General features: G+C 36.0%; 1 protein-coding gene across 11 annotated transcripts in view; it reads left to right on the forward strand.

Moving 5' to 3' along the window:
• Window positions 1–25934, forward strand: part of MAGI2 (membrane associated guanylate kinase, WW and PDZ domain containing 2) — a 1136189-nt gene that overhangs the window by 1100731 nt on the left and 9524 nt on the right. For 2 of the 11 annotated variants that reach the window (XM_073619581.1, XM_073619580.1), the window contains 2 exons: window positions 8981–9072; window positions 21264–21314. The exons of 6 other annotated variants lie outside the window; for them this stretch is intronic. In XM_073619581.1, the coding sequence (XP_073475682.1) occupies window positions 8981–9072; window positions 21264–21314 (143 nt within the window). Of the gene's footprint in view, window positions 1–8958; window positions 9073–21263; window positions 21315–25934 lie in introns of all 11 variants that reach the window. 3 more of the 11 variants (XR_012242816.1, XM_073619586.1, XM_073619582.1) reach the window with 3 other exon arrangements.

Here is a 25934-nt window from a genome sequence, read left to right on the forward strand (position 1 = left end):
GATGCTAGAATGAGCCCAGATTCGTGTCCTTGTTTCTACTGGAACACTCAGAGCTATGAAAGTGTTTGTTACTATAGCAATATATCAATTTGAATCCATGTGTCTTGTATTTAAACACACTAAAGGTACACCTCTACAGTGTTTACTTGCCAACAATGATACTGTATCTAGGACTTGCTCTGCGTGTTTAATATAAACAAATAAAAGGCGCAAAACACTTGTAGCTCTAATATAACCCTTAAAAGTTAGCCCATAGTAAGGGTAAGTAATAAGGTCCATATACTCAGGGCAGCCACCAAGTAGGAATAGAAGCCAAAATTCCAGCAAAGCTGAGAATAAACAAGCAAGAGAGGCACCTCTAAGTGTAGAAGTTTAAAACACTTTAATAGTAACAGACAAATGGCAACTCACATGAGTGAAGATAAAAGGAGCACATCTGTAGGTGAAAACGTCCCAAGAGCAGGATGGATAACAAGGTCATGGTTCCTCCACTTTTCCACTGGTCTTTTTGGGAGAAGAGTGGCAGGCACATCAGTGTGTGTGGATATTCCAAGAAGGTGGGGGCTGTGAGCTGTCAAATTCCCTCGCTTGTGGCGCTGCAGAGCATAAAGTCCTCGCTATGAACCGTTGTTGATGGAAACGTCCATGCAGTGAATATTCCCAAAACGAGGCTTGGAGTGCATGGAGCAGAGCGGTGTGGATGTAAGGGATGTAGCTGATGCTACATCCCTTAACAAACAACTTTCATATACTGTATCCCTTAAATATTGCATGGCTAGACCATGACTTATTGAACAAATGTGTGTATATATACACACACACACATATATATATATATATATATATATATATATATATATATATATATATATATATATATATATATTCTTTTGTTGTGAATTGACTTTTACACTGGATTATGCAGTGTTTATCAAGTGATTCTTATTTTTGAGGTAAATACCATATAAGCCTATAGTGAATTGAGATTTTCAATAATGTATGCGATATTTGGATTAAAATGTGTGGTGTAGTGGGTAGCAGTCTTGCATAGCGGTAAAAAGGGTCGCTGGTTCGAATCCCAGCCATGAAAACTACCTGCCTAGAGTTTGCATGTTCTCCTTGTTTCCTCCGGGTACTCCGGTTTCCTCCCACACTCCAAAAGACATGCTGGTAGGTTAATTGGCTTCTGTCCAAAATTGGCCCTAGTATATGAATGTGAGTTGTGGGCTCCTTGAGGGTAGGGACCGATGTGAGTGTGCGATGTATGTATGGAGCTCTGCGTAAATTGACGGTGTTACATGGGTACCTTAAATAAATAAAAATATCATAGATGAGCATCTTAATGAGACACAATGTACAGGGATAGGGACAATTGTAGACACGCACCCACACTCACTCAGGATGGACTGGTGTCTTTATTCAACCTTACTAACTATGTAACTATATAGTCATAATGCAAGACAATATTGCAAAGAGAAAGATACAATGCATGTACTACTTTGTTATGTTAACCAGCTGCCACCTGCCCACAACTCATTTACTGTGGGCAGGCAGCACCGGCAGGCTGGATCATGTACATGTACGTCATGCGGGCTGGGGCACTCAGCGTGCCACTCCCACTCTCGTGGACACAGCAGATTGTGGCTCCCAGTACTCATCTGTATGTAAAAAATACTGCCAAGTTTTTAATATACTATCACCAGTCAGTGTCCCTGATCACCGGCACAGCAGTCATATGATTACGCTATACTGCACTGGTGACAAATTATTTAATTTTTTAAATTCCCAAAAATTGTGCCAAAAAATACAACTTTCAAAAACTCGCCATGCCTCTTACTAAATACCTCAGACTGTCTACTTTTCAAAAAGGTGTTATTTGGGGGGGGGGGGGGGTAATTTGTACTGTCCTGGTATTTTAAGGGCCTCAGGAAATTAGATTGGCCATCAGTACATAAAAATGATCAATTACGCCTGCCTTTATACGCACATGAACTTTAATGGCATCCAAGTCTAAGTCCGTAGGGTTCAATATTGAGTTTGCCCACCCTTTGCAGCTATAACAGCTTCAACTCTTCTGGGAAGGCTGTCCACGAGGTTTAGGAGTGTGTCTATGGGAATGTTTGACCATACTTTCAGAAGTGCATTTGTGAGGTCAGGCACTGATGTTGGAAGAAAAAGCCTGGCTCACACTCTCCTCTCTAATTCAACCCAACTGTATTCTATTGGATTGAGCACTCTGTGCAGGCCAGTCAAGTTCCTCCACCCCAAACTCACTCCCCCATGTCTTTATGGACCTCTTGCTTTGTGCACTGGTCAAATTAATTTGGTGGATGGGGTGATTATGATGTGGGGTTGTTTTTCAGGGGTTGGGCTTGGCCCCTTAGTTCCAGTGAAGGGAACTCCTTAAGGCGTCTGTATATCAAGACATTTTGGACAATTTCATGCTCCCAACTTTTTGGGAACAGTTTGGGGATGACCCCTTCCTGTTCCAACATGACTGCGCACCAGTGCACAAAGCAAGGTCCATAAAGACATGGATGAGCGAGTTTGCGGTGGAGGAACTTGACTGGCCTGCACAGAGTCCTGATCTCAACCCGATAGAACATGTTTGGGATGAATTAGAGTGGAGACTGTGAGCCAGGCCTTCTCGTCCACATCAGTGCCTGACCTCACAAATGTGCTTCTGAAAGAATGGTCAAACATTCCCATAGACACATTCCTAAACCTTGTGGACAGCCTTCCCAGAAGAGTTGAAGCTGTTATAGCTGTAAAGGGTGGGCCAACTCAATATTGAACCCTACAGACTAAGACTGGGATGCCATTAAAGTAAATGTGCGAAAAAAATATATCCATTTGATTTGTGTACAGTGTTGCATGACTGCGCAATTGCCAGTTAAAGTTGCATAGTGCCGAATAGCAAAAAAATGGCCTCACCATGAAGAAGATAAAACCTTCTGGAGCTTCAGTGGTTAAGTAATGACAATGTAAAAAATGCTCTGGTCCATAAGGGTTATAGAGATACAAGAGCTAAACTGATTGAAGCTTTGCAGAGCAACTGTTAGTAACAAGATTAGGTGTACTAAACTTGGATGGTTCAAAAGAATCTATTTATTTGGACCTCTTAAGGCAGTGTCCAGGTGCCTTCTTAGCACTTGGATAGTTCGACTTTGGTCGCCTCTATCTGTTTGTGCAAAGAAGAAGATTGTGATGCTTTAAATTGAGATTGTGCAAGGCGGGAGTATCTTAGTACTTGGATAGAATTTCCAAATTCATCTTACCTTCAATCCTTCCTATAACCATGCGCGGTTCGTTTCGTTCCGATGAATTTTCATTTTTCAGACATTCAGATGTATCCGAATTTCCAAATTACAAAAGTATCGAATTTAAACGAATCCGAAATTCGTATGAAATTCAAATCATTTTCGAATCGTTTTCTAATTCGAATAGTTTTCAAATTCAAATAGTTTTCAAATTCGAATTTGCAACTTTTTTGAATTTGAATAGTTTTCCGATTTCCAAAGAGAATACGATAGAATAGAAAATAAAGGAATAGAATAGAAAAAAATAATAGAATAGAAAAGAATATAACAGAAAATAAAAAAAAATGTATAATATAATAGACTAAAACCGAACAAAATAGAATAGAAGATAAAAGAACAGACTAGACTAGAATATAATTGAAACAAATAGAATAAAATAGAATAACATAGAAAGAATATAACCATCTTCTGAAATTCAATTTTCAAATAGAAAAAATTTGAATTTGAATACATAAGAAAAGAATAGAATAGACTAATAGAATAGAAAAAAAAAGAATATAATAGAGTATAATAGAATAGAAAAAAATAGAATTAAATAAAATAGAAAGAATATAACCATTTCTCATATTTCAAATAAAATCAATTTGAATTTTAATAGAATAGAAAAAATAGATTAGAATAAAAAAATAACAGAATAGTATAGAAAAAAAAACAACAGAATATAATAGAATAGAAAGAATATAACCATCTTCCGAAATTCGAATTTCGAATGGAATAAATTTGAATTTGAATAGAAAAGAATAGAATAAACAAAAAGAGAAAAAGAATATAATTTAAAAAAGAATAGAATAGAAAGAATATAACCATTTCCCAAAATCCAAATAGAATCAATTTGAATTAGAATAGAATAGAAAAAAATTGATTAGAATAGGAAGATGGTTATTTTCATTCTATTCCATTCTGTTGTTTTTTTCTATACTATTGTGTCTATTCTATTCTACTCTATTCTTTTCTATTCAAAGTCAGGCGGCAGTGCAGTCAGACCTCGACATGTCAAATCGCATGCCAAATCGGACCAGTGTGAACCTAGGCTAAATCAAAAGCACCAGGGGGCAGTTCTCCTCCCTCTAATTTGTGATACTGTGATTGTCACCTCCATTACTGGTACGACAGCTAACTCTGTTGCACTTTGTTGCCATGTGTATGCTTTATTTAGAGGTAAACATTTAACATGTCTACCTCTGAAGTATTGATGTAAAATCCTGAGGTGGAGAGCCTGCCTCCCTCCCCTGCACAATTTGTTGTATATTAACGTTGTAAAACTAATCAAACTCATTCTTAAAAACAGAATATATTTAGCTATACAATAATAGTATTAGAAGTTAAAGTACCCATACGTGGGAGGCAATGATGGCAGACTAGACTCTTAAATGTTTTGTGAATACAACAAATAAGACATATTAGCTGTGATCATCTTATTGATCATATCACATTAGCACATAAGCATTTACAGTGAGGGAAAAAAAGTATTTGATCCCCTGCTGATTTTGTACGTTTGCCCACTGACAAAGAAATGATCAGTCTATAATTTTAATGGTAGGTTTATTTTAACAGTGAGAGACAGAATAACAATAAAAAAATCCGAAAAAGCGCATTTCAAAAAAAGTTATAAATTGATTTGCATTTGAATGAGTGAAATAAGTATTTGACCCCTTCGCAAAACATGACTTAGTACTTGGTGGCAAAACCCTTGTTGGCAATCACAGAGGACAGGCGTTTCCTGTAGTTGGCCACCAGGTTTGCACACATCTCAGGAGGGACTCTGCTTTGCAGATCCTCTCCAAGTCATTGAAGTGATTGTAAAGGCAGAAGTTTTTTTTAATTTTAATGTATTCTATGCATTAATATAAAAAAGCCTTTGGTGTGCAGCAGCCCCCCTAATGCTTACCTGAGCCCCATCTCTGTCCAGCGATGTTGTAGGAGTTTCTCAGATGCCCGGGACTCCCCTCCTCATTGGCTAAGACAGCAGCAGCCAATCAGGAGAGAGAGGGGGCAGGGCCAGGTCATGGCTCCATGTCTGAATGGACACACGGAGCTGTGACTCAGCTCGGGTGCCCCCATAGCAAGCTGCTTGCTGTGGGGGCACTCAACAGGAGGGAAGGGCCAGAAGAGCTGAAGGGGGACCTGAGAATAGGAGGATCTGGGCCACTCTGTGCAAAACCAACTGCACAGAGCAGGTAAGTATAATGTGTTTGTTATTTTTTTTAAACTAGAATTTACAATCACTTTAAGATTTAGAGGCTGATGTTTGGTAACTTGAACCTTCAGCTCCCTCAGCATATTTTCTATGGGATTAAGGTCTGGAGACTGGCTAGGCCACTTCAGGACTTTAATGTGCTTCTTCTTGATCCATGTCTTTTTTGCCTTGACTATGTGTTTTGGGTCATTGTCATGCTGGAATACCCATCCACAACCCATTTTCAATGCCCTGACTGAGGAAAGGAGGTTCTCACCCAAGATTTGATGGTACATGGCCCCGTCCATCGTACTTTTGATGCAGTGAAGTTATCCTGTCCCCTTAGCAGAAAAACACACCCAAAGCATAATGTTTCCACCTTCATGTTTGACGGTGGGGATGGTGTTCTTGGGGTCATAGGCAGCTTTCCTCCTCCTCCAAACACAGCGAGTTGAGTTGATGTCAAAGAGCTCGATTTTTGTCTTATCTGGCCACAACACTTTCACCCAGTTCTATTCGGAATCATTCAGATGTTCATTAGCAAACTTCAGACAGCCTGTACATGTGCTTTCTTGAGCAGGGAGACCTTGCTGCAGGATTTTTAGTCCTTCAGGGCCTATTGCATTATCAGTTGTTTTCTTAGTGACTATGGTCCCAGCTGCCTTGAGATCATTGACAAGATTCTCCAGTTATTTTGTGTTTCTTCCATTTGCAAATAATCGCACCAACTGTTGTCACCCTCTCACCAAACTGCTTGGCGATGGTCTTGCAGCCCATTTCGCCTTGTGTGGGTCTACAATCTTGTCCCTGAGATCCTTGGACAGCTCTTTGGTCTTGGCCTTGGTGGAGAGATTGGAATTTGATTGATTGGTTGATTGATTGCTTCTGTGGACAGGTGTCTTTTATACAGGTCCCTTTAAAAGAGTGTTCATTACCTTTATAGAAGACACCTGGGAGCCAGAAATCTTGCTGATTGATAGGGGATCAAATACTTATTTCACGCATTAAAATGCAGATCAATTCATTTTTTTTAAATGCTTTTTTCTGGATATTTTTGTTGTTATTCTGTCTCTCACTGTTAAAATAAACCTACCGTTAAAATTATAGACTGATCATTTTGTCAGTGGGCAAACGTACAAAATCAGCAGGGGATCAAATTCTTTTTCCCCTCACTGTATGTTCTAAAAGACCTGCTTAGGTCATTTAGTCTCTCCTGCATCAAGCATGTAAACTATTTTGCACATGTGGTTTATGTGTATTTGTTTCAGGGACAATAAAGGCTTACTTTCACCATAATTCATTGGTTCATTCCCATGCCATGCATTGTATAGGTATTATGCATGCATTTTGCTCAAGAAAGGTCACTGTCTTTATATATGTTCCAATGCAACAATCACTAGAGAAAGATTGATTTATTAAACAACCATGATCCAGTTGATAGCACATATAATCTTGGTGATTCAAAGGGCTTAACATTTGTATCACTATTACAACTGATGGAGACTGTATCTAATGTATGAGGAAAAATAGTATAGAACTAAATAGTAAATAATATAGTACTTACCCAAATTGTGCATCTCACATCCAGCAATCTTTTATTATTTATGCTAAAGCACTTAAAAAAAAAAGAAAATATCTTTACTGCTATTTAACTAGGATGCTCTTTTACTGGCCAAGAGTTGTTATACAGGAAAAATCTCAATGTAAATTAATAGAATCTTAGCGATTTAGTGAAATTATTTTTTTTTCCCCAGCAAGCTAAAAATTAATGTAGAATAAATTTACCTGCTTGATCCTGAAATCAGCTGCAATCAATCTTGAAATCAAACATGATAATGGTCTGAAGCTGGCCATAGATGGTGGATTTTGAACAAAAATTCTTAGGAAAAAGGAGCTAATGCCACGTACACATGAGCGGACTTCTCGTTGGACTGAACTCCGAAGGACTTTTCGACAGAGTTCCAACGAAACGGACTTGCCTACACACGATCACACCAAAGTCCGATTGTTTCAAATGTGATGACGTACAACCGGACTAGAATGAGGAAGTTCATAGCCAGTAGCCAATAGCTGTCCTTGCGTCATTTTTGGTCCGTCGGACTAGCATACAGACGAACTGATTTTTCGATGGGAATCGAGTCCGTCGGAAAGATTTGAAACTTGTTCTATTTCTAAGGTCCATCAGATTTTTAGACAGAAAAGGTCCAATGAAGCCCACACATGATCGAATTGTCTGACAGATTCGTTCTGTCGGACCTTTGATGCCGAAAAGTCCGGTCGTGTGTACTCGGCATAAGAAAGTTCTTCATGTTTTTTTTTTTACTACAGTGACAGAAAAAAGGAGCTGGATGGAAATTCTTTCTCGAACAAACTAACCTCTACTGCCCTGTACACACGATAGGATTTTCCGATGGAAAATGTTTGATAGGAGCTTGTTGTCGGAAATTCTGATCGTGTGTAGGCTCCATCGGACATTTTCCATCTGAATTTCTGTCACACAAAATTTGAGAGCTGGTTCTCAAATTTTCCGACAACAAAATTGTTGGAAATTCCGATCGTGTGTACACAATCCCGACACACAAAGTTCCACGCATACTCGGAATCAAGCAGAAGAGCAGCACTGGCTATTGAACTTAATTTTTCTCGGCTCGTCGTACGTGTTGTACGTCACTGCGTTCTTGACGTTCGGAATTTCCAGCCAACTTTGTGTGACCGTGTGTATGCAAGACAAGTTTGAGCCAACATCCGTCGGGAAAAAAAACATGTATTTTGTTGTTGGAATCCTACCGTGTGTACAGGGCATAACACTGTATGTGGTTTTCATTCAGTAAAGTCCATTCATTCCAAAATCAAATGTTAAAAGCAAACAAAATCTTTCAAACGACAAACAAATATTCTGAGAATGTTCATGCAAATTTTCCAAAGAAATTTTCTTTTAAAATTCTATCCATCTATGGCAAGCTAAGTGGTTAGGTAAACAGGTTCTTTGAGCAATCGTAGAAGATTTCTAGGTGCTATATTTGTGAGCCATGGCACACATTCATATTGTAATGGTATTTTAACAAAGTTCTTGAAACAGATCACATGGGTTTTTGTTCCTTGGCATATTCTTTTTTTGATCCTGGTAGAATTTGATTCACACAGTAGAAATACAACTAAAATAGGGTAAATAAACCATGAAATGATAAATCATGTTACCCTCTGGCTTGGTACAAATGCACAGTATCCAGCAATTTTTTAAGTAAATTTATAATGCCAGATGCCATATGATGTAGAAGGTTTCACATTTAATCGTAGAGCTTAGCTTTAACTAATATTTTTATGTGCATGCCTTATAATACAAGTAACTCTCTCTTTCGTGTTAGATACATTTCTGTAACTTTGCTAATCTACTAAGAATTCTATGCTAACAGTTCTATATCTTTGTGTCACTGTTCTGTTAATTCTAATGATTGGTCCTAGGCTGTTCCTCCCCTTCCTTTAGGAATGGTACCTTCTTCCAGTCTCTCCATGTGCATGAAAAGTGACAAGCATGGGTCCCCATATTTCTACTTATTGGGCCACCCTAAAGACACGGTTTGTAAACTTTGCATGCATATTATAGTTTCTTCTAATCTGCTGTTTTACTTGATTGTGCTTACATATTCTGCTTAATAATATATGTCTTTGCTGTACAACAATTTACCTGCTTGTGTTATTAATGTGAGTAAAGCAGTGTTTATGATGTTCTGTTATATAACCACCACCAAAAAACATGTAAGCATACAGTACAGCAACATATATATTCTTAGAATACTTCAGGAATTTAGATATTTAATTAAGCAAATGTGCTGTTTTTTTTTGTAACGCTAACAGGTTAAAATGGCTAAATATGTTTTCTTAAACCTAGAGGATAAATAAAAATGTGCATTCCTACTTCAAAGCTCTCTCGATATTAAGGGCCAGAGTTGGGATCCAATTTGTATTTATTCTGGAAAACCCTTGTGACACTTAATATATTACAATAATATTTCAGATCAGATATTTACTATTAGTGCATGGCCAATTATAATCGACAGCACTTGTATTGCTAATGTGCAAATTAAATAATACTCAGAATCAATAATTATATAAGGGGGTTTGGGGCTTGGCATAGCAATTTTTCAATGGTTTTACTTGGACATTTTAGAGTAGGGCATGTGCTTTAATTTCACAAATGTTTCCATTTGCTTTCAAGCCTTATCTATATACAGTATGATAAGTATGTATAAGTGTTCTAATTCAGTTTGTACCTAATGAGCAACACAACATTTAAACTGAAAGGTGCACTCATTTAAATTAGCCAGTCATCACTAATCCTTGTCTAGTAAGGGTAGACGATGCAGACAGATGACAGATTGATTTGTTTTATGTACTGCAAATTTACATGTAAATGTAATAACAATGGGCAACCATCCTGGAGGCTTAGGGATTGTGCACATGGCTGATAATAAATTCTAACTGAAATGTGTTTGAAAAACAGTTTTGATGCACTGCGGTCATTTTCATCAGAATCTGTGACCGTTTTATAACCGCTGCTTGTTCTGTTCAACAAATTTCACATAATTTTTAATTCAATTGATGTCAAGAGAAATGAATCTGAAGTGCATGCCATTGTGGTATGCAATGCAGTACATGCATTTCTTATTATTTGTAATGCTTTGGTCACTCATTTTAAAATAAACTGACAATGACTTTGTTAATGAAAGCTAAACCAAATGTAACCTCTTTACATGTGCATCTCGCAAGCAGCCTAAATGCATGCATTTTTTTAATGTGTTTACAATTTCAAAGAGGGATGCTTTTGCTTCTGTTAGCTAGCCCTTATATTAGTGCCACTTATATTACAAGATGTGAGCTTGTGAATTCTTGTGGGAGCAAAGGAAGAACAAAAAAAATAATTTTCCTGAAGTTCCTGAATGGTATTTGGAAACATTTATTGATGTGAATTTAACTCTGCAGCATGGCACTAAAAAAACAGAAATTGGAATATGAGCATTTTTTAATATAATTTTTATATTGACATTATAGTCTGTTTCTCAGTTGTGCATGTTTTTATTTTTTATTTTTTGATTGCTGAAAATATTGTAGCTAAAATACAGGGTGGTTACACTTTCCTAAGTTGCCATCAAGGTATCTGTTTATATTATACCTGATTTAGAAATATAAAAAAATCTTTTCTACTGCATGTAAAATCCTTGATGCAACCGTCCCTATGAAACAGAATAAAAAATAAGAAGATATCTAACTAGAACTACACTACCTTGCATGATGACCAGGGACAAACTAGATAGGGAACCACCACAATCTTCTCAAAAAACAATCACTTGTCACTTATTTAATACAGCAATACGAAAAAGATTTAACACCCTAACCGCTAAAAACAGCTTAATATATTATATATATATATATATATATATATATATATATATATATATATATATATATACACACACACACACACACACACACACACACACATTTATTTATTTTTTGTCAAAAAAAAAAGATACATCTCTTACACAAGCAGTGTGACTTATTGTAATCTTTAAGAGATCGTGGTGGTTTCAAAGAAATGTAACTTCAATAGAACAGACTTTGATAAAACAGAAAAAAAATGCTGAGCCAAATTCAATATACTGACCTTAGTCTACTAGCTACTTTCTACAGAAAGAAATAATACACATTAAAAGCAGTATTCTCTGCAAAAACCAAAGCTGTTTTTACTGCGCGACCATTACTGCTGTCTTGTTTCAGCTGCTACACCAAAAAAGAAACACAGGGATTAACTTAAGGCAAACAGGCTGTTCTCTTTTCAATGGACATTTCACTTTGCTGTGGTATTTTCCCTTTGCTTAGTGAATGAGGTGAAGCTCTGCTTACTTGCATCATCCAATTGTGTGATATAAACACTTTTTTTTTTTCATTTTACCTATGGGTCATTGTATATTTTTGAATTTTCAATACATATACTTTATTAAGGGAAAAATCCCTGGCAAAGTGAACAGCTTATGTGCCTTTAATAAATCAATCCCACAGTGTTTAATATAAATCAAAATCAACCTGACATGGATGTTTTTAAATTGGGTAAACACTAGCTGTATGAATCATCCATTCAGCTTTTTGGAGCTTCTTTGTATTCCACTACCAGTGAGTTCACTCACCAGTGAGGTATTTACCACTAGAGGAGCTTGTCACTATCTGCCATCAGAGATTTTCCTACAGATATTTTATTCTAAAGATGGCAGAAGTATTAATGGCCTTTTATGGGATTTGAATCAACAACTCTAATAAATTAAATTATAACTGTGAGTGCTAGAATAATAAAAATAATGTAATGTGATTCAACCTGCCATTGTCCACCCACAATTTTCTGTTTTGTTTGGGAGAACTTTATTTTATGAATGCTATTAGCATGATCTAGAGGTGCTAAATCATTTATTGGACCTGTCGCCTCTTTTTTTCATCAAGTAAATTGATTTGTTTGCTGTGACTTTTGAAAACTTGCTTATATCTTGCTTTGGCCCAGTAGTGTAACATAGAAGAATAGATATTAGGCACAATTTACTAAGTAATGACATGTTTTATTTGCCGTTTTTATTTGCTTTAGTTGCTGGACATGACAATCATTTTTGTGAAATAATAATTGTTATACCATACTAATTGAGCATAATAAATAGCAGAAAATAACTTTAATATTAAAACTTATAATTAGAGAAAATAGTGTCATTATTGTCTTTAAAAAAGGCATTTTTAAATAATTATACCAGTACGTTCAACTATAAACTATTGTCACTACAGCTGAAATGACTTTAGTGCAACATAAGTAACCTGTAATGAAATATAATGTATTTTTTTCTGTTAGTCTATTTATTTTCTATTCTGTTATAGAATAAGGCATACAATTTCCATTATGACAAAGTATAAAACTGTTTAGGAGTTCAATTTAGACATGTGAAATTAGTTTCGTTCTGAATTAGTTTTTTAACAAATTTTGTCAAATTCATTAATTCGGTAATATCCGAATTAACGGAAACCCATTTAATGGGTTTTTCCGAATATTTGTAAATTCAAAAATTCATAAATTCAAAAATTCGGACATTCGGTAATTTGAAAATCCAAAAACCCGAAAATCTGAAATAATAACTAATAATAACTTAACTATTACTAACTATTAAATTATAGGTATTGGAATTTCCTTTCAAATTTAGCTGTTAGTGAATGTAACTAATATGAATTTATCCGAAATTACGAATTATCCGAAATAACGAATGCCGTAATAATAAATAACAATAAGAATAATAAAAATGTATTATCATTATTTATTATTGATTTGTTCTGTTCCATTTGTTTAGATGCAGCATTCGTTATTTTGGATAATTTGGAAAAGAAAACTAACACATTTTTCGGCAGTGCACATGTCTAGTTCAATTACTGACTATGGCACATTGATAACATAATTCAATTTACTTTATTTTGGTAAATTGATTTTTTTCAGGTTATTTATAATTTGTGAAATAATATGCATGTTACATCTCTACATTACCACACATGTGATGGCATCTTTTTTATAGACTACAGCGCCTGATACTGGGGCTTTCTGATATCTCCTCATCTTGCATATTAATAAAGCAAGTTTTCAAAGAAGCATAAAACACTTTTTTTTGTAGACGTGATGTCAATAATCATAACTAGACTGGCTATGTGTCATAGCCTGGATCTCTGGAACAAACATTTACAGTAGAATACTAGAAGAATTTCTACATATCTAGCTATATTATATTATCAAAATCGTATTCATTTCAGTTGGGACTCCATTGGCAAGGAATGGAAACATTTAAAAAAGTGCTGCTGCATCTGTGGTTGTAGTCTGCATACTTGACCACTTAAAAAAACTCAGTTCCCATTAAACAAGATTATATGCTGTTTAAAAATAAAGATGCACTAATTTTTAGTCACTACTTTGAAACCATACTTTCAGCAGTAACCCCACATACTTAGGGGAATATTTATAAAGCAGGGAATTTGACATTCAGCAATTACTCTCTGCAGGCAAATCTTCCAGATACGTGTTTTCAATATCAGTGACTGATTATCCACCAGAGAATGTTTGGTGTCATATTCACTGATTTGGGGTCTGTATTTATAAATATATTTTTATTATTTAATACCAGAGTAGTTCTCGTATATTTATTTCTAAAAGTAGGCATTACTCCACTTATTAAAGTGATATTATTCCTCAGTCTTTTAATCACTTTCAGTAGCTAATTTATTGAATATGCAGCTTCTTCATATTTTAATCCTTGCCTATGTTCCATTTAAGATGGTGTCATGACTTCTACCCCAAGTTTTCCTGTTTCAGGGTGGCTCCTTTCTCTTGCAGTATCCTATGGAGCTACCCTTACATGCAGGTACTAGAGTTGTGTCTCCCTACACTGTGTGAATCAATGGAAACAGACAGCCTCATAGCCTAAGATAGCAAGGCACTACCTTACTCAAAGAAGCAGCACTTAGGGAGCAGGAGCCAGCAGTAGTGAAAAGTACCAGCTTTAAGTGCTGGTATAAATATATATATATATAGATATATATAGATATATCTATATATCTATATATATAGATATATCTATATATATATACACCTGTATATAGTTCCAAGGAAAGTAAAATGCCCAGGTGCTCACCTACAAGGAAATCTATATAATTTCAGAACTGGTTTAGAGGCACTCACAGGTCTTGCAGAGGAGTAAAAACAGCAGTGTTTTTATTGTCAATGTTTTGATGAAGCTCGGTCCATCTTTCTCAAGACTGAGCTTCATCAAAAGGTTGACACTGCTGTTTTTGATCTTCCTCCTCTGCAAGACCCGTGAGTGCCTCTAAACCGGTTTTGCTTTGCTACAATGTGTAGTGAGTGTACAGCTTGTATAACAGTGTAAATTTGCTGTCCCCTCAAAATAACTCAACACACAGCCATTAATGTCTAAACGGCTGGCAACAAAAGTGAGTACACCCCTAAGTGAAAATATCCAAATTGACCCCAAAGTGTCAATATTTTCTGTGGCCACCATTATTTTCCAGCACTGCCTTAACCCTCTTGGGCATGGAGTTCACCAGAGCTTCACAGGTTGCCATTGGAGTCCTCTCCCACTCCTCCATGATGACATCATGGAGCTGATGGATGTTAGAGACCTTGCGCTCCTCCACCTTCCATTTGAGGATGCCCCACAGATGCTCAATGGGGTTAGGTCTGAAGACATGCTTGGCCAGTCCATCACCTTTACCCTCAGCTTCTTTAGCAAGGCAGTGGTCATCTTGGAGGTGTGTTTGAGGTTGTTATCATGTTGGAATACTGCCCTGCGGCCCAGTTTCCGAAAGGAGGAGATCATGCTCTGCTTCAGTATGTCACAGTACATGTTGGCATTCATGGTTCCCTCAATGAACTGTAGCTCCCCAGTGCCGGCAGCACTCATGCATCCCCAGACCAGGACACTCCCACCACCATGCTTGACTGTAGGCAAGACACACTTGTCTTTGTACTCCTCAGCTGGTTCCTGCCACACACACTTGACACCATCTGAACCAAATAAGTTTATCTTGGTCTCATCAGACCACAGCACATGGTTCCAGTAATCCATTTCCTTAGTCTGCTTGTCTTTACCAAACTGTTTGTGGGCTTTCTTGTGCATCATCTTTAGAAGAGGCTTCCTTCTGAGACAACAGCCATGCAGACCAATTTGATACAGTGTGTGGCGTATGGTCTATGCACTGACAGGCTGACCCCTTCAACCTCTGCAGCAATGCTGGCAGCACTCATACATCTATTTCCCAAAGACAACCTCTGGATATGACGCTGAGCTCATGCACTCAACTTAATTGGTCAACCATGGTGAGGCCTGTTCTGAGTGGAACCTGTCCTGTTAAAACACTGTATGGTCTTGGCCACCATGCTGCAGCTCAGTTTCAGGGTCTTGGCAATCTTCTTATAGCCAAGGCCACCTTTATGTAGGACAACAATTCTTTTTTTCAGATCCTCAGGGAGTTCTTTGCCATGAGGTGCCATGTTGAATTTCCAGTGACCAGTATGAGAGAGTGAGAGCGATAACACCAAATTTAACACACCTGCTCCCCATTCACACCTGAGACCTTGTAACACTAACGAGTCACATGACACCGGGGGGGGGAAATGGCTAATTGGGCCCAATTTGGACATTTTCACTTAGGAGTGTACTCACTTTTGTTGCCAGCGGTTTAGACATTAATGGCTGTGTATTGAGTTATTTTGAGGGGACAACCAATTTACACTGTTATACAAGCTGTACACTCACTACTTTACATTGTAGCAAAGTGTTATGTCTTCAGTGTTGTCACATGAAAAGATATAATAAAATATTAACAAAAATGTGAGGGGTGTACTCACTTTTGTGAGATACTAGATAGATATCTATCTATATGTAAATATCATTTAAAAATAAAGTGAAACAAGAGTTTGCAACTTTTGCAATATTGTAGCAGTCAACAATCTAAAATAGAGATAAGGAAAACAAAAAATGGAAACTTATTACATTTCTCAACACTGTTCATTTTTACTTCTGGAATATGTATACAATATTCCATATTTATCTTGGACATTAATAAGCAGCAGATTCTAATTTTACAAAGGACATAAGTATGGTATGTTGTTTTAAAATAAGCTTTAAAGGAAGACTGTTAACATGTGATCTATTGTGCCATGTTGCATGCAGAAATGCATATGAAGCAATGTTTAAGATCTCCAGTATTAGGTCAGGGGGCACTGGATTAAAAAGTGGAGTGATCTTAGAATTATGTAGACAGGCTATTCTAAGACTGCTTCACTTAAATCACGTTGTCTTCATTTACCTCTCTCTTAGGAGGTAATTTAACAAATGCATGCTTGCTTGCAGTTTTAATATTACTGTCATGATTCACCCAATTAACATTTCCCTTTTGAACACTTGTGTATTTTCATGGATGGGTCCACTAATTGTGAATTTATAAACCACAGTCTGGAATGAAAGTAATGCTGTGAAGAAGCTGTGATGAAGAGTCAAAAGATAGCATCCTGCTATCTGAAAAAACATTGCAATGCGGTGCATTGCACATGCAGTAGTAAGATCGCCATTGTAGACACATTCTTGTGTATATGTTTACTTATTACCTCTATTTATAAAAAGTAGTCATTCTATTCGTTTCATAGTTCCAGGATAGACTATATGGGACTACAGATAACATGACTGAGTTCAATATTATGCTTATGTGCATTTCTCTTGACTGCATTTTATAGATTTGCTGGTTATATGCAGTATGACAAATGCTAATGACTGTACTGGAATTGTTCTGGATTAGTAGCAAAAGCAGCTTTTTGTCAGTATGCCACAGTGTAAAAGGGGGCTTTAATTAAACTGTTTTGAAATATCTCTCTGTATACTAGTAATTGAACTTTATCGTTGTGGTTTCTATTTGCTAGTTGAACATTTACATGTAGTGAGATAGGTTAGTGTCATTATGTATAAGCAAGCTCAATGAAAAATGACAACTTATATAAGTAAGTAAGACATAATAAGTATAGACATGCTCTTTTTTTAAATATCACAAGGCAAGATATGAAATGACCATATTAGAGAAAAGACAACTTTTCAGCTTGTTTAATGTGTACCCTTGAAAATTATTCAGGCACACACTTGTTATATAAAATATCCCTGTAGTTGTTTGGTAGGATTTTTTTATTATTATTTTAAAACTATAAGGGTCTGTTTAAAACATGTGTACATTTGGAAGGAACTGGCATCACATATAGATAGTTTTAGGAGTGCTTTACATAAACTAAAATTATTCTCCAGGCAAGTTGTCTTGCACTGAGGGCTTTATTTGGAATCTTTAAAAATAGTCCTTCTATTATTCTCAACCAACATTACAGTAAAAAATTATATTGTTATAAAGTAGCAACATTCCAAGCCATATTGTGCTCTTTTTAAAGCCATACATATATGCCCTGGCTTGCAAAGAACCTGATATGGCTCTATTTTTAAAGATAATACATGAAGTCTATACAGTAGGACATCTTGAATGAAGACTATATTCAGCCTGCACTCCAACTATACAGTAGATTATATGAACTAAAATGTACCAGGGGTAATAGCCACACATGTGATAGTATAGAGGTGCAAATATTAACCAAGTTTAGGGGCCTTTAGGATGGGAAATATAAAACAAATTTAGCATCAAATATTTAGCATTATTTTTTCTTCTTTGATTCTGCAAAAAGTTTAGCTATTTTAAATCAACATTTGAAGTATACTTTTCATTTTGCATAATATTCTGTAGTAATCTTGCCAGCATGGCATATATTATACCTCCGGCCATTAAAGCCAGAGGGGCATTCATATGAAAATTGCTTCCCACATTTTATGAGATAATAGATATTCATATGTACATTAAGATCCATATGGAACCATACAATTAAATTATTCAACAACATGACTGTTGTTATGAAATTATTCCAAACAAATGGCAAATCAAAATTTGTATTATTAGGAATCTGTGTTAAGATAGATCCTCCAAAAGAATCCCATTCTATCACATACCATGATACAATAAGAGCTTCTCTGTTTTTCCCCATATATACTGGGCTGTGAATCTGCCGTGATGTAGTGGAGGGTGGCACAAACACAAGAGGTATATATAGATGTATTTATATAACTATATATCTATATCTAGATATATATATAGATATATATCTATATCTATATCTATATATCTATATATATCTCTATATATATATAGAGATATATATAGATATATAAATATATATGTATAGGCAGTTATGCACCCTAGGTGGCCCCTGACCATGGAGTTTACAAAACAGGTGCAAAGTTAGAAACAATAATGCAAAACAGGTCCAGAATGGCAAAAAAACTTGAATGCATTGCAGGATAATGAAAGTTGAATAAATATGTAAAAGCTGCCCAAACATGGTTTCTTCATAGCAATGTTTCTGTGACTCAATCAGGGTAAAATAGTGGTATGCATAGCTGAATAGAATTGTCACATTTAGGACTATATAACAAAAGAGAGTGAAGCTGAGAATCACTACTTATAGTACAGTACATCAGCTAAAGAACACAAACTTTATCCTCATAGTCAGCTTCCCTCACATTGAAGTCCAAGTACTCTTAAGAGTAAATAGGTCTTTTGTAGAAGCTGTATGCTATTAGGCTCCAACCCAGCTGCCTGTAGGCTGGTTCTGACAGTAAAGGGCCTCTCATCTGACTGCAGATCACTTGCTTAGCTACCTCTGCCTCATAAAGTGGGTTCTTTCTGGGATGCTGAGGGAGGGAAACAGAAAAATGTATCTTCCCTGGTCATATGCAGGAAACTAGGGAGTTGTGGAAAAACGCCCACTCCATTCAGGACTTTGTATTGATGAGTTTATAGACCGCATAAATATATGGTTCTCTGAACCACTAATTTGTAAAGTAGGTGTGCTAGATGGGATGTATTAACAATTACAATTACATAGACACAAATAAAGCAAGACTTCCCATTTAGTAGTGGCCATAAAGTGGAAAACTTGTTTTGTTGGTACTGTAGCAATGTAAATTAATTGACTTTAAAATGTACCAAGGAAACTTTCACCACTGTGATGACCAAACACTGTGGTAAGGGTGAAGTATAGGAGGCAACTATTTATACAAAGGTGAATGAAAAAAGGGGCCAACTGCAAATCAATGTCTGGATTGTAAATCCCGATGCTTTCATGCCTCTCCTTCAAAATAAATCAGGGTAGCAAACATTTTGTATTAGCTGGCTTTTAAGTTAGACTGGAGTTCTTCTTTATAAAAATAAATAAATAAAAAATATTTACAAATCCACCTACACATTAAAGAAATGTTGAAGTTTCATTGAGACCATCCATGAAAACTGCAATATAAAAATACTGTAAGATACAACCAAAAATAGGTTTGATTTTTAAAGTATTATGAGGCAATAATGTCTAAAAGATGTGTTGATGGTCCACTAACTGTATCAAGCACTAATTGCATGCTGATATTTTAAAATCAGTTATCTGTAGCATCATATATGTTTTTAAAGGAAAAACAGTGAAGCAGATACTGTTTTCCCATACTTCTAGCATGCTGTCTATGGAGCACACAGCACTTTGCATGATAACATAGCACAGCAATGTATGTAAGCTTCACGTGCACCCTGGCACCTGATCATGCCACATTGCTTCAGGCCAACACACAACATGCTATTGGCAGTTTGAATTCCCTCTTTGTTTTATTTGGGTCATCTTTTCCGTATAAGTTTGGAAAAAACTTACATAACTTTCCTAGCAGTGGTCCATTTATATTCTGGTTACTACATATATTTTTTTGTTCATTACAAAACTTTTATAAATGTTGCTTTGCAAAAGTAATTACTTCAGCAGGTCCAAGATATCTAAAATGACCCATTAATTATACAAAAAATATGATTTAATGGTGATCAAGTACATGTTTGCGCGGAGACAATGCTCAGCTGCTTAAGGTAGTAAATATTTATTTTTATTTAATTAAACTGATAAAGCAGGTCTCCACAGTATTTCATATAAGGTTTACAGTTACACCTCAGCACCTTTTCTAATATAAGTATATAGACAAATTATACCTCCACCAACAGGCTCTATTCCATTGACTTTTACTTTGCCAGATATAAAAGGAAGTTAAAAAAGACTTGCTTGTGGCACAACTGCCTGCTAAGTGAATGATAGAAGGGGCCAACCACGTCTAAGCCATTGAAGTAAATGGCTTAACCATAATCTTATAGAGAACTGAAATAAAAAATAGGTGCTACTGCACACTACCCACTGGGGAAATTAAGAGAATGCATGAAAATATGACATGTTCGCCTTACGTCTTGTATGCACAAATGGCCATTTACACACATTTCTTTTTTGTGTCTCCTGGAATGGCAGCTTTTGCACAACAAGACCAGCATATTAATGAATTTTCACTTAATATTTCATGTGTGCTTAGAGGTAAGGTACGTGATGTGAATGACATCCCATACTATGCTTCATTTAGGTATCTTTGCCAGTTGAATTATTTCTAAGCAAAGTTCAGACCAGGAGGCATGTAGTTTCATATATTAAAAGCATTATGGGTTTCCACTCTTCCCTAACAACTTGGAAGTTGTGATTATAATCCTGCTACACACTGTCAATAAGTGGGTAGAGGGAGATCCTAAAAAAGCTCACTACTACAGTGGACAGGTGGCCCATGGAAGGGAAAAAGAAAGTGGCCCAACTGTTAACACTTCACAGGGTCTGTTTTGAGGTAGTACTGTTGTACAGACAGGGAAAAGAGCACCAACCCCAATGAACTGGGAGCAGTGTTAATTTTTTAGTTAATAAATCTGAATGTTCTCAATTTTTAATAAAGTTGTGAACAGTTTGCCATTTAAAAACTGGAGCTGCATACAGCTGAGAAGGTTCCAAAGCATCTGAGCATTGGCATCCTATTTTATTGCAAAGTAATTTCTCTATCACGGAGTAGAAGTTCTCTTATTCTCAGTACTCTGCACTGACAATCCCTCTGAATTCTTCCATTAAGATAGTGCTGTTAACGCTTCATGACTCAGAGGTAATTCAGACAAAGACTATTGATCATCAGCCTATGAGTCTTGTCTCCATCATATCACCCAGCAATCGTTCAATGGCTTCTACTATTGATTGTCCTCTTTGCCACATGCAGGCTTCCAAGCTTTTTATATTGGTCTCAGCTTTCAGAAGATTTGTTCAGTTGGTAAGTTACATGTGTCTCTTTTTGTTACAACTACATAGAAAATATTACAGCGGAAAGCAAAATAGATGATGTTGTAGCAGAATAAATAGTTCTGGGAAGCGGCATGGACTGTTACCCACCCGCAGCCAAGGTGCTCCTCAAAAAAAAAATAGGGCTAGGAAAATATGTACAGTTATAGAAACATGAATAATAATGCTCTCTAAAATATATTATGTTTATCATATTTATATCAGGTGATCATCAGCACCAGAAGTAGTTCACTGCAGCTTGTCAAATCAAGTGAATTTACACTGTGGTCCCTGGCTTTTCCCCAAATCTTATTTTAGCATATATATTCTCAATAAAGTCAGAGCCAATCATCTTTGGGTACAACCTGAAGAAGACAGATAAGAATGTCTTACAAATCAGTCAGATATCCAGATCTACTGTCTGTACACAGTAAGGTCCCTCTTACTATCAACCTTAGGCTGCACGTTAAGCTAAATTTAAGATGTGGAATATATAACCCTATAAATGGCAGCACAACAAATGTACTTTTCATTGTAAACAAGTGCTGTGTACAGTTTATAACCATTATATAGGGGAATTCCAGCTTTTTAACATATAATTAGTAGCAATTGGACCAAGACATTGCAGTGTAAAAGATTGGAAATGGGCTCCTTGTGTATTTGAATTAGTAATTCCTAATATTTTTAATACATTAGTAATTATTTGAATTAGTAATTTCTAAAGTTTTTAATAATAAAGGATCCTCAAGGTTCCAGTTGAGATGCGACCCTTTTGTTTTCGTTCTGGTTAATAAATAACAAGTTCAATTATTTTAGAAAAGCATTGTTGCAAATACCAACCAACCTATGTGTCACAAATCAACAACTTCCAAAGTTAATCAAAAATATTGTGTGGTGAGCAATTAGTACATTCCACTTACTGCACAAATAAATAAATAAATAAATAAATATTTAAAGCTGAACTCCAGACAGGCCAATAAATGCACTATATATATATATATATATATATATATATATATATATATATATATATATATATATATACACAGAGTAAGGAGATGCATGCATTTGTGTTTTTTTAGATCTACCTAAAGTTCAGATTTAATGTATAGTGTAGCCAAAAAATTTAATATTGTGGAAATAATTTTACTATTATTTCTATGTCAATTTTATATGGTATATTTTCATACACAATACTCTGCTAAGAGACAGAGGCATGCAAATATAGTAAAATAAATGTACACAACACAAAATTAGATCAAAAAAGCTCAAATAGTGGACATACAGTATAGTATAATGTACTGTATGTACATGGATCCATACACAATGGTTACTGAGTTTCAGCCACAAAGAGGATAATTGCATAATGGCATAGGTCTGAAGCTGTATGTGACTAATATGCTGTTCTTACAGGTTGCCTTCAGAAAGCAGGGTTGTTCTAGGGTTGTCAGCTTGAACCTTACTTTGCTATTTACTGAGTCACTAACCCAGAAAGACTATGCAGTCAGTAAAGTGTTGGGCCACTGATATTCACATATGGGCTCCAAGAAAATGATGACAGCCCTGGAGCCTGTATCTTTAAAAACAAGCCGGAAATTTTATCTTCCATATTTATATCCCGACAGGTTTTCTTTTACAACATGTGTGATAAAAACAAGCCCATTGCAATGTGCCCAACAATGGGCTGATGGCCACATTACTAATTTACAGTATACCCATGCAAACATCAACACATATACAGCCATTCTCTGTCGTTAGATAATGCAAATTCTAATCATCTTGTCTGTCTCTTAATTACAAATGTGAAATAATTGAGGACATGTGGTACCTCTATATTATTCTGGTTGCAATTACACTGTCACTGAACTTTTTCAGCTAAGCTATACTTCTTAATACTGTAAACTTAATTTCTAAATGGCTTGGCATGAAAAACAGTCAGATAAAATGAATTCATAAAATTGCTTCATAAAAGCAATTTGGGATCTCAGATACAACTTGTCCAATTTTATGAAGCAACAGCTTCGTAAATTCGACAGGTTGAATCTGAGATCCCAAATGTCCTGGCTATTGCATCGCTATGGGTAAAAACTAGTCAAGGACATAACTGCATATTAAATGTGTTTTAAAAAAACACATTTGTACTGCATAATAAATATGCAAAATCTGGAGTAGTGCAGAGGCTGGAAATATTTGAATTGACAGTAAGGCCCCAGTGCTTGAGACAGGGTGACCTTTCAATATATTCACACCAGTATACCACAAGAATAATGCTGGAGCTCATTTACTTATTATAAAGTTTTAATACTATGGATTATACAGATTTCCTTTGGTCTATTCAGTAGTGAAGAATATAACATTTATATACTATCTATAAGTACATTTTTGCCATTTTAAGCTAAGTCTTCCTGTAACAGTGCATAAGTTTAACTAAAAGGATGTAGCTCTATTCAAGTAAATAAGGGGATATTCTATTCAGGCCAGAGCCATTATCATCATTATTAAACAGGCATCATCTCCCATAACAAGTCTGTCATACCAGGGCATCAGTTAAAAAAAAATGGAGGCATGCAGAAGGTGTTTTCCTACATAGCAATTGATCAGGTATTAGCTTTAGGAGCAAATAGAATCCCATTATTGTAGAGCAAACAATTTACTGTCATTTTGTCTTATATTGTATACTTAACCACTAATAATTCAGAGTTAAAATAGGCCATGGGCAGTCTATACATTACTTGTGGCTGATCATTCAGTGCAACAACCATAATCCGTGACTTATTTAAATACAAGATATTCTTATGCTGATGCAATAAATCATAAGTGTATCTCTGCAATATAATTAAATATACAGTATATCCTGCAAAAAAAGAACCTATCTTCTTGTTAAGTTTATATTTGGACCACTGCTTTTAAATTTGCCCACTTTGGCCCCTTGCTAGCACCCAGAGTACTCTTACTTTATACTCCTCTACACGAGACCCATTGAAACGCATACATAATATCTGTTATATAGGAGGATGGAATTTTATGGATAAATTACAGATTTGTTAAGAAATGGCTTGACAAATACTGTCTGTTGAATATGTGCAGTTTGAATACGTGTAGTTTGAATACTACAAGTAAATTTGGCTTAAGTTAAGGTCACATACTTAACTAGTAGATTGTGTTAAAATAAAAATATCACTAATTTTCATTGAAGGAGTTGTTAAAATATTGCAGTGCCGTTGTTTACTTCCATTTTTACAGTCCATAGTCCATTAATTCCTGTGCCAAGTATGCCTAATACAAAAACATAGTGCTCTCCTTCTTCCTTTCAGTTCAGTTTTTTTTTTTTTTTTTTATAAAAATGCACTGGGTGTTTTCTTATTATAAAAATACAAATGAACACTCTGGCAGTTTGTGTACATGCCCTTGACCTGAGATCTGTTTGTACAGAAGTGATGAAACCAACTTCAGCACTGGCAAAAGGATACTTTTAAAGCCACACACTGGCTTTTAGGTGACAGGTCTTAAGGCCCATACACACGATAGGACTTTGTACAAACTTTCCCGTGGATTTTTGTACAAAGGGCATCGGCCATAAACTAATTAAGCATACACATGGCAGGACTTTTTCAGCCAACTTTCACCAAATCATGTGGTTTTTCAGCTCTTTACTGCCACCCTTTGGTCAACTTCTGTATTGTTGTCTGATCTTTTGCATTGGTTCTGAGCATGCGTGTTTGTACTTTGGACTAAAGTCCTATGGACTTGTGTACACACGATAGGATTTTGCACCATAGGACTTTTGTTGCCGGAAAGTTTGTCTGTTCGCACAGCCAACAAAAGTCCAATGAAAACCGAAAAAGTTTGTCCGATGGAGCGTACACACGGTAGGATGTTGCCTTAAAACAGCTAATTTGCATGTTTGTTGTCAAAAAGTCCTATTGTGTGTATGGGCCTTTACAAAGAATAACAGGTGAGAGTTCTTGAGACGGTCAACTTCATCACCATCAGAGTCCGTTGTGGCTTTTCTTCCTGAATTGGGTATGCAAACCACAAGTAATGAATGAATCTTGTCCTCTTTCTGTGAAGAAAAGTGGCTAAAAATTCAGAGATTTTTTTTCACTGGTGTTTATAACAAGAACTTCTCCATGTTTTTGTCCCATACACTGTCCAGCTGTCAAAATTGATTACAACTTAATTAGCAGCAAAGAAAATACAATCACTAAAAGACCACCTAGTGAAGTAGTTAAAAGTTTTGTTTTACCTATTAATATGATATTGAGTTCTGTTAGAGCTTGTCAGGGTCAGGCATTTACATAAAGAATGTTATACATGTACATGTTGGAATGGAAATTTCAGAGATTTCAGCACAATCTGTGTGCCCCCTAGTTAAAAAATATTCTGTAGTGTAAATTAACAATAGTGAAAAGTTAGAAATCAATTACATCCCATATAAGTGGGCACCGGAAATGTGCCCCCTTATGCCATTCTTGTGACCCACACTTTTGCTGGATAGTAAGGTCACCGAACTACGTAGCATTTCTAGTTCCTAACTGACCTGCCTGTTCAGTATAGAGAGGCAATGACACTGATATTTAGTGTGGAGGTTGGAAGCAGTGAGGTGGCTTAG

The sequence above is a fragment of the Aquarana catesbeiana genome, linkage group LG03 (genome assembly GCF_042186555.1).
Source record: "Aquarana catesbeiana isolate 2022-GZ linkage group LG03, ASM4218655v1, whole genome shotgun sequence".
Taxonomy (NCBI): domain Eukaryota; kingdom Metazoa; phylum Chordata; class Amphibia; order Anura; family Ranidae; genus Aquarana; species Aquarana catesbeiana.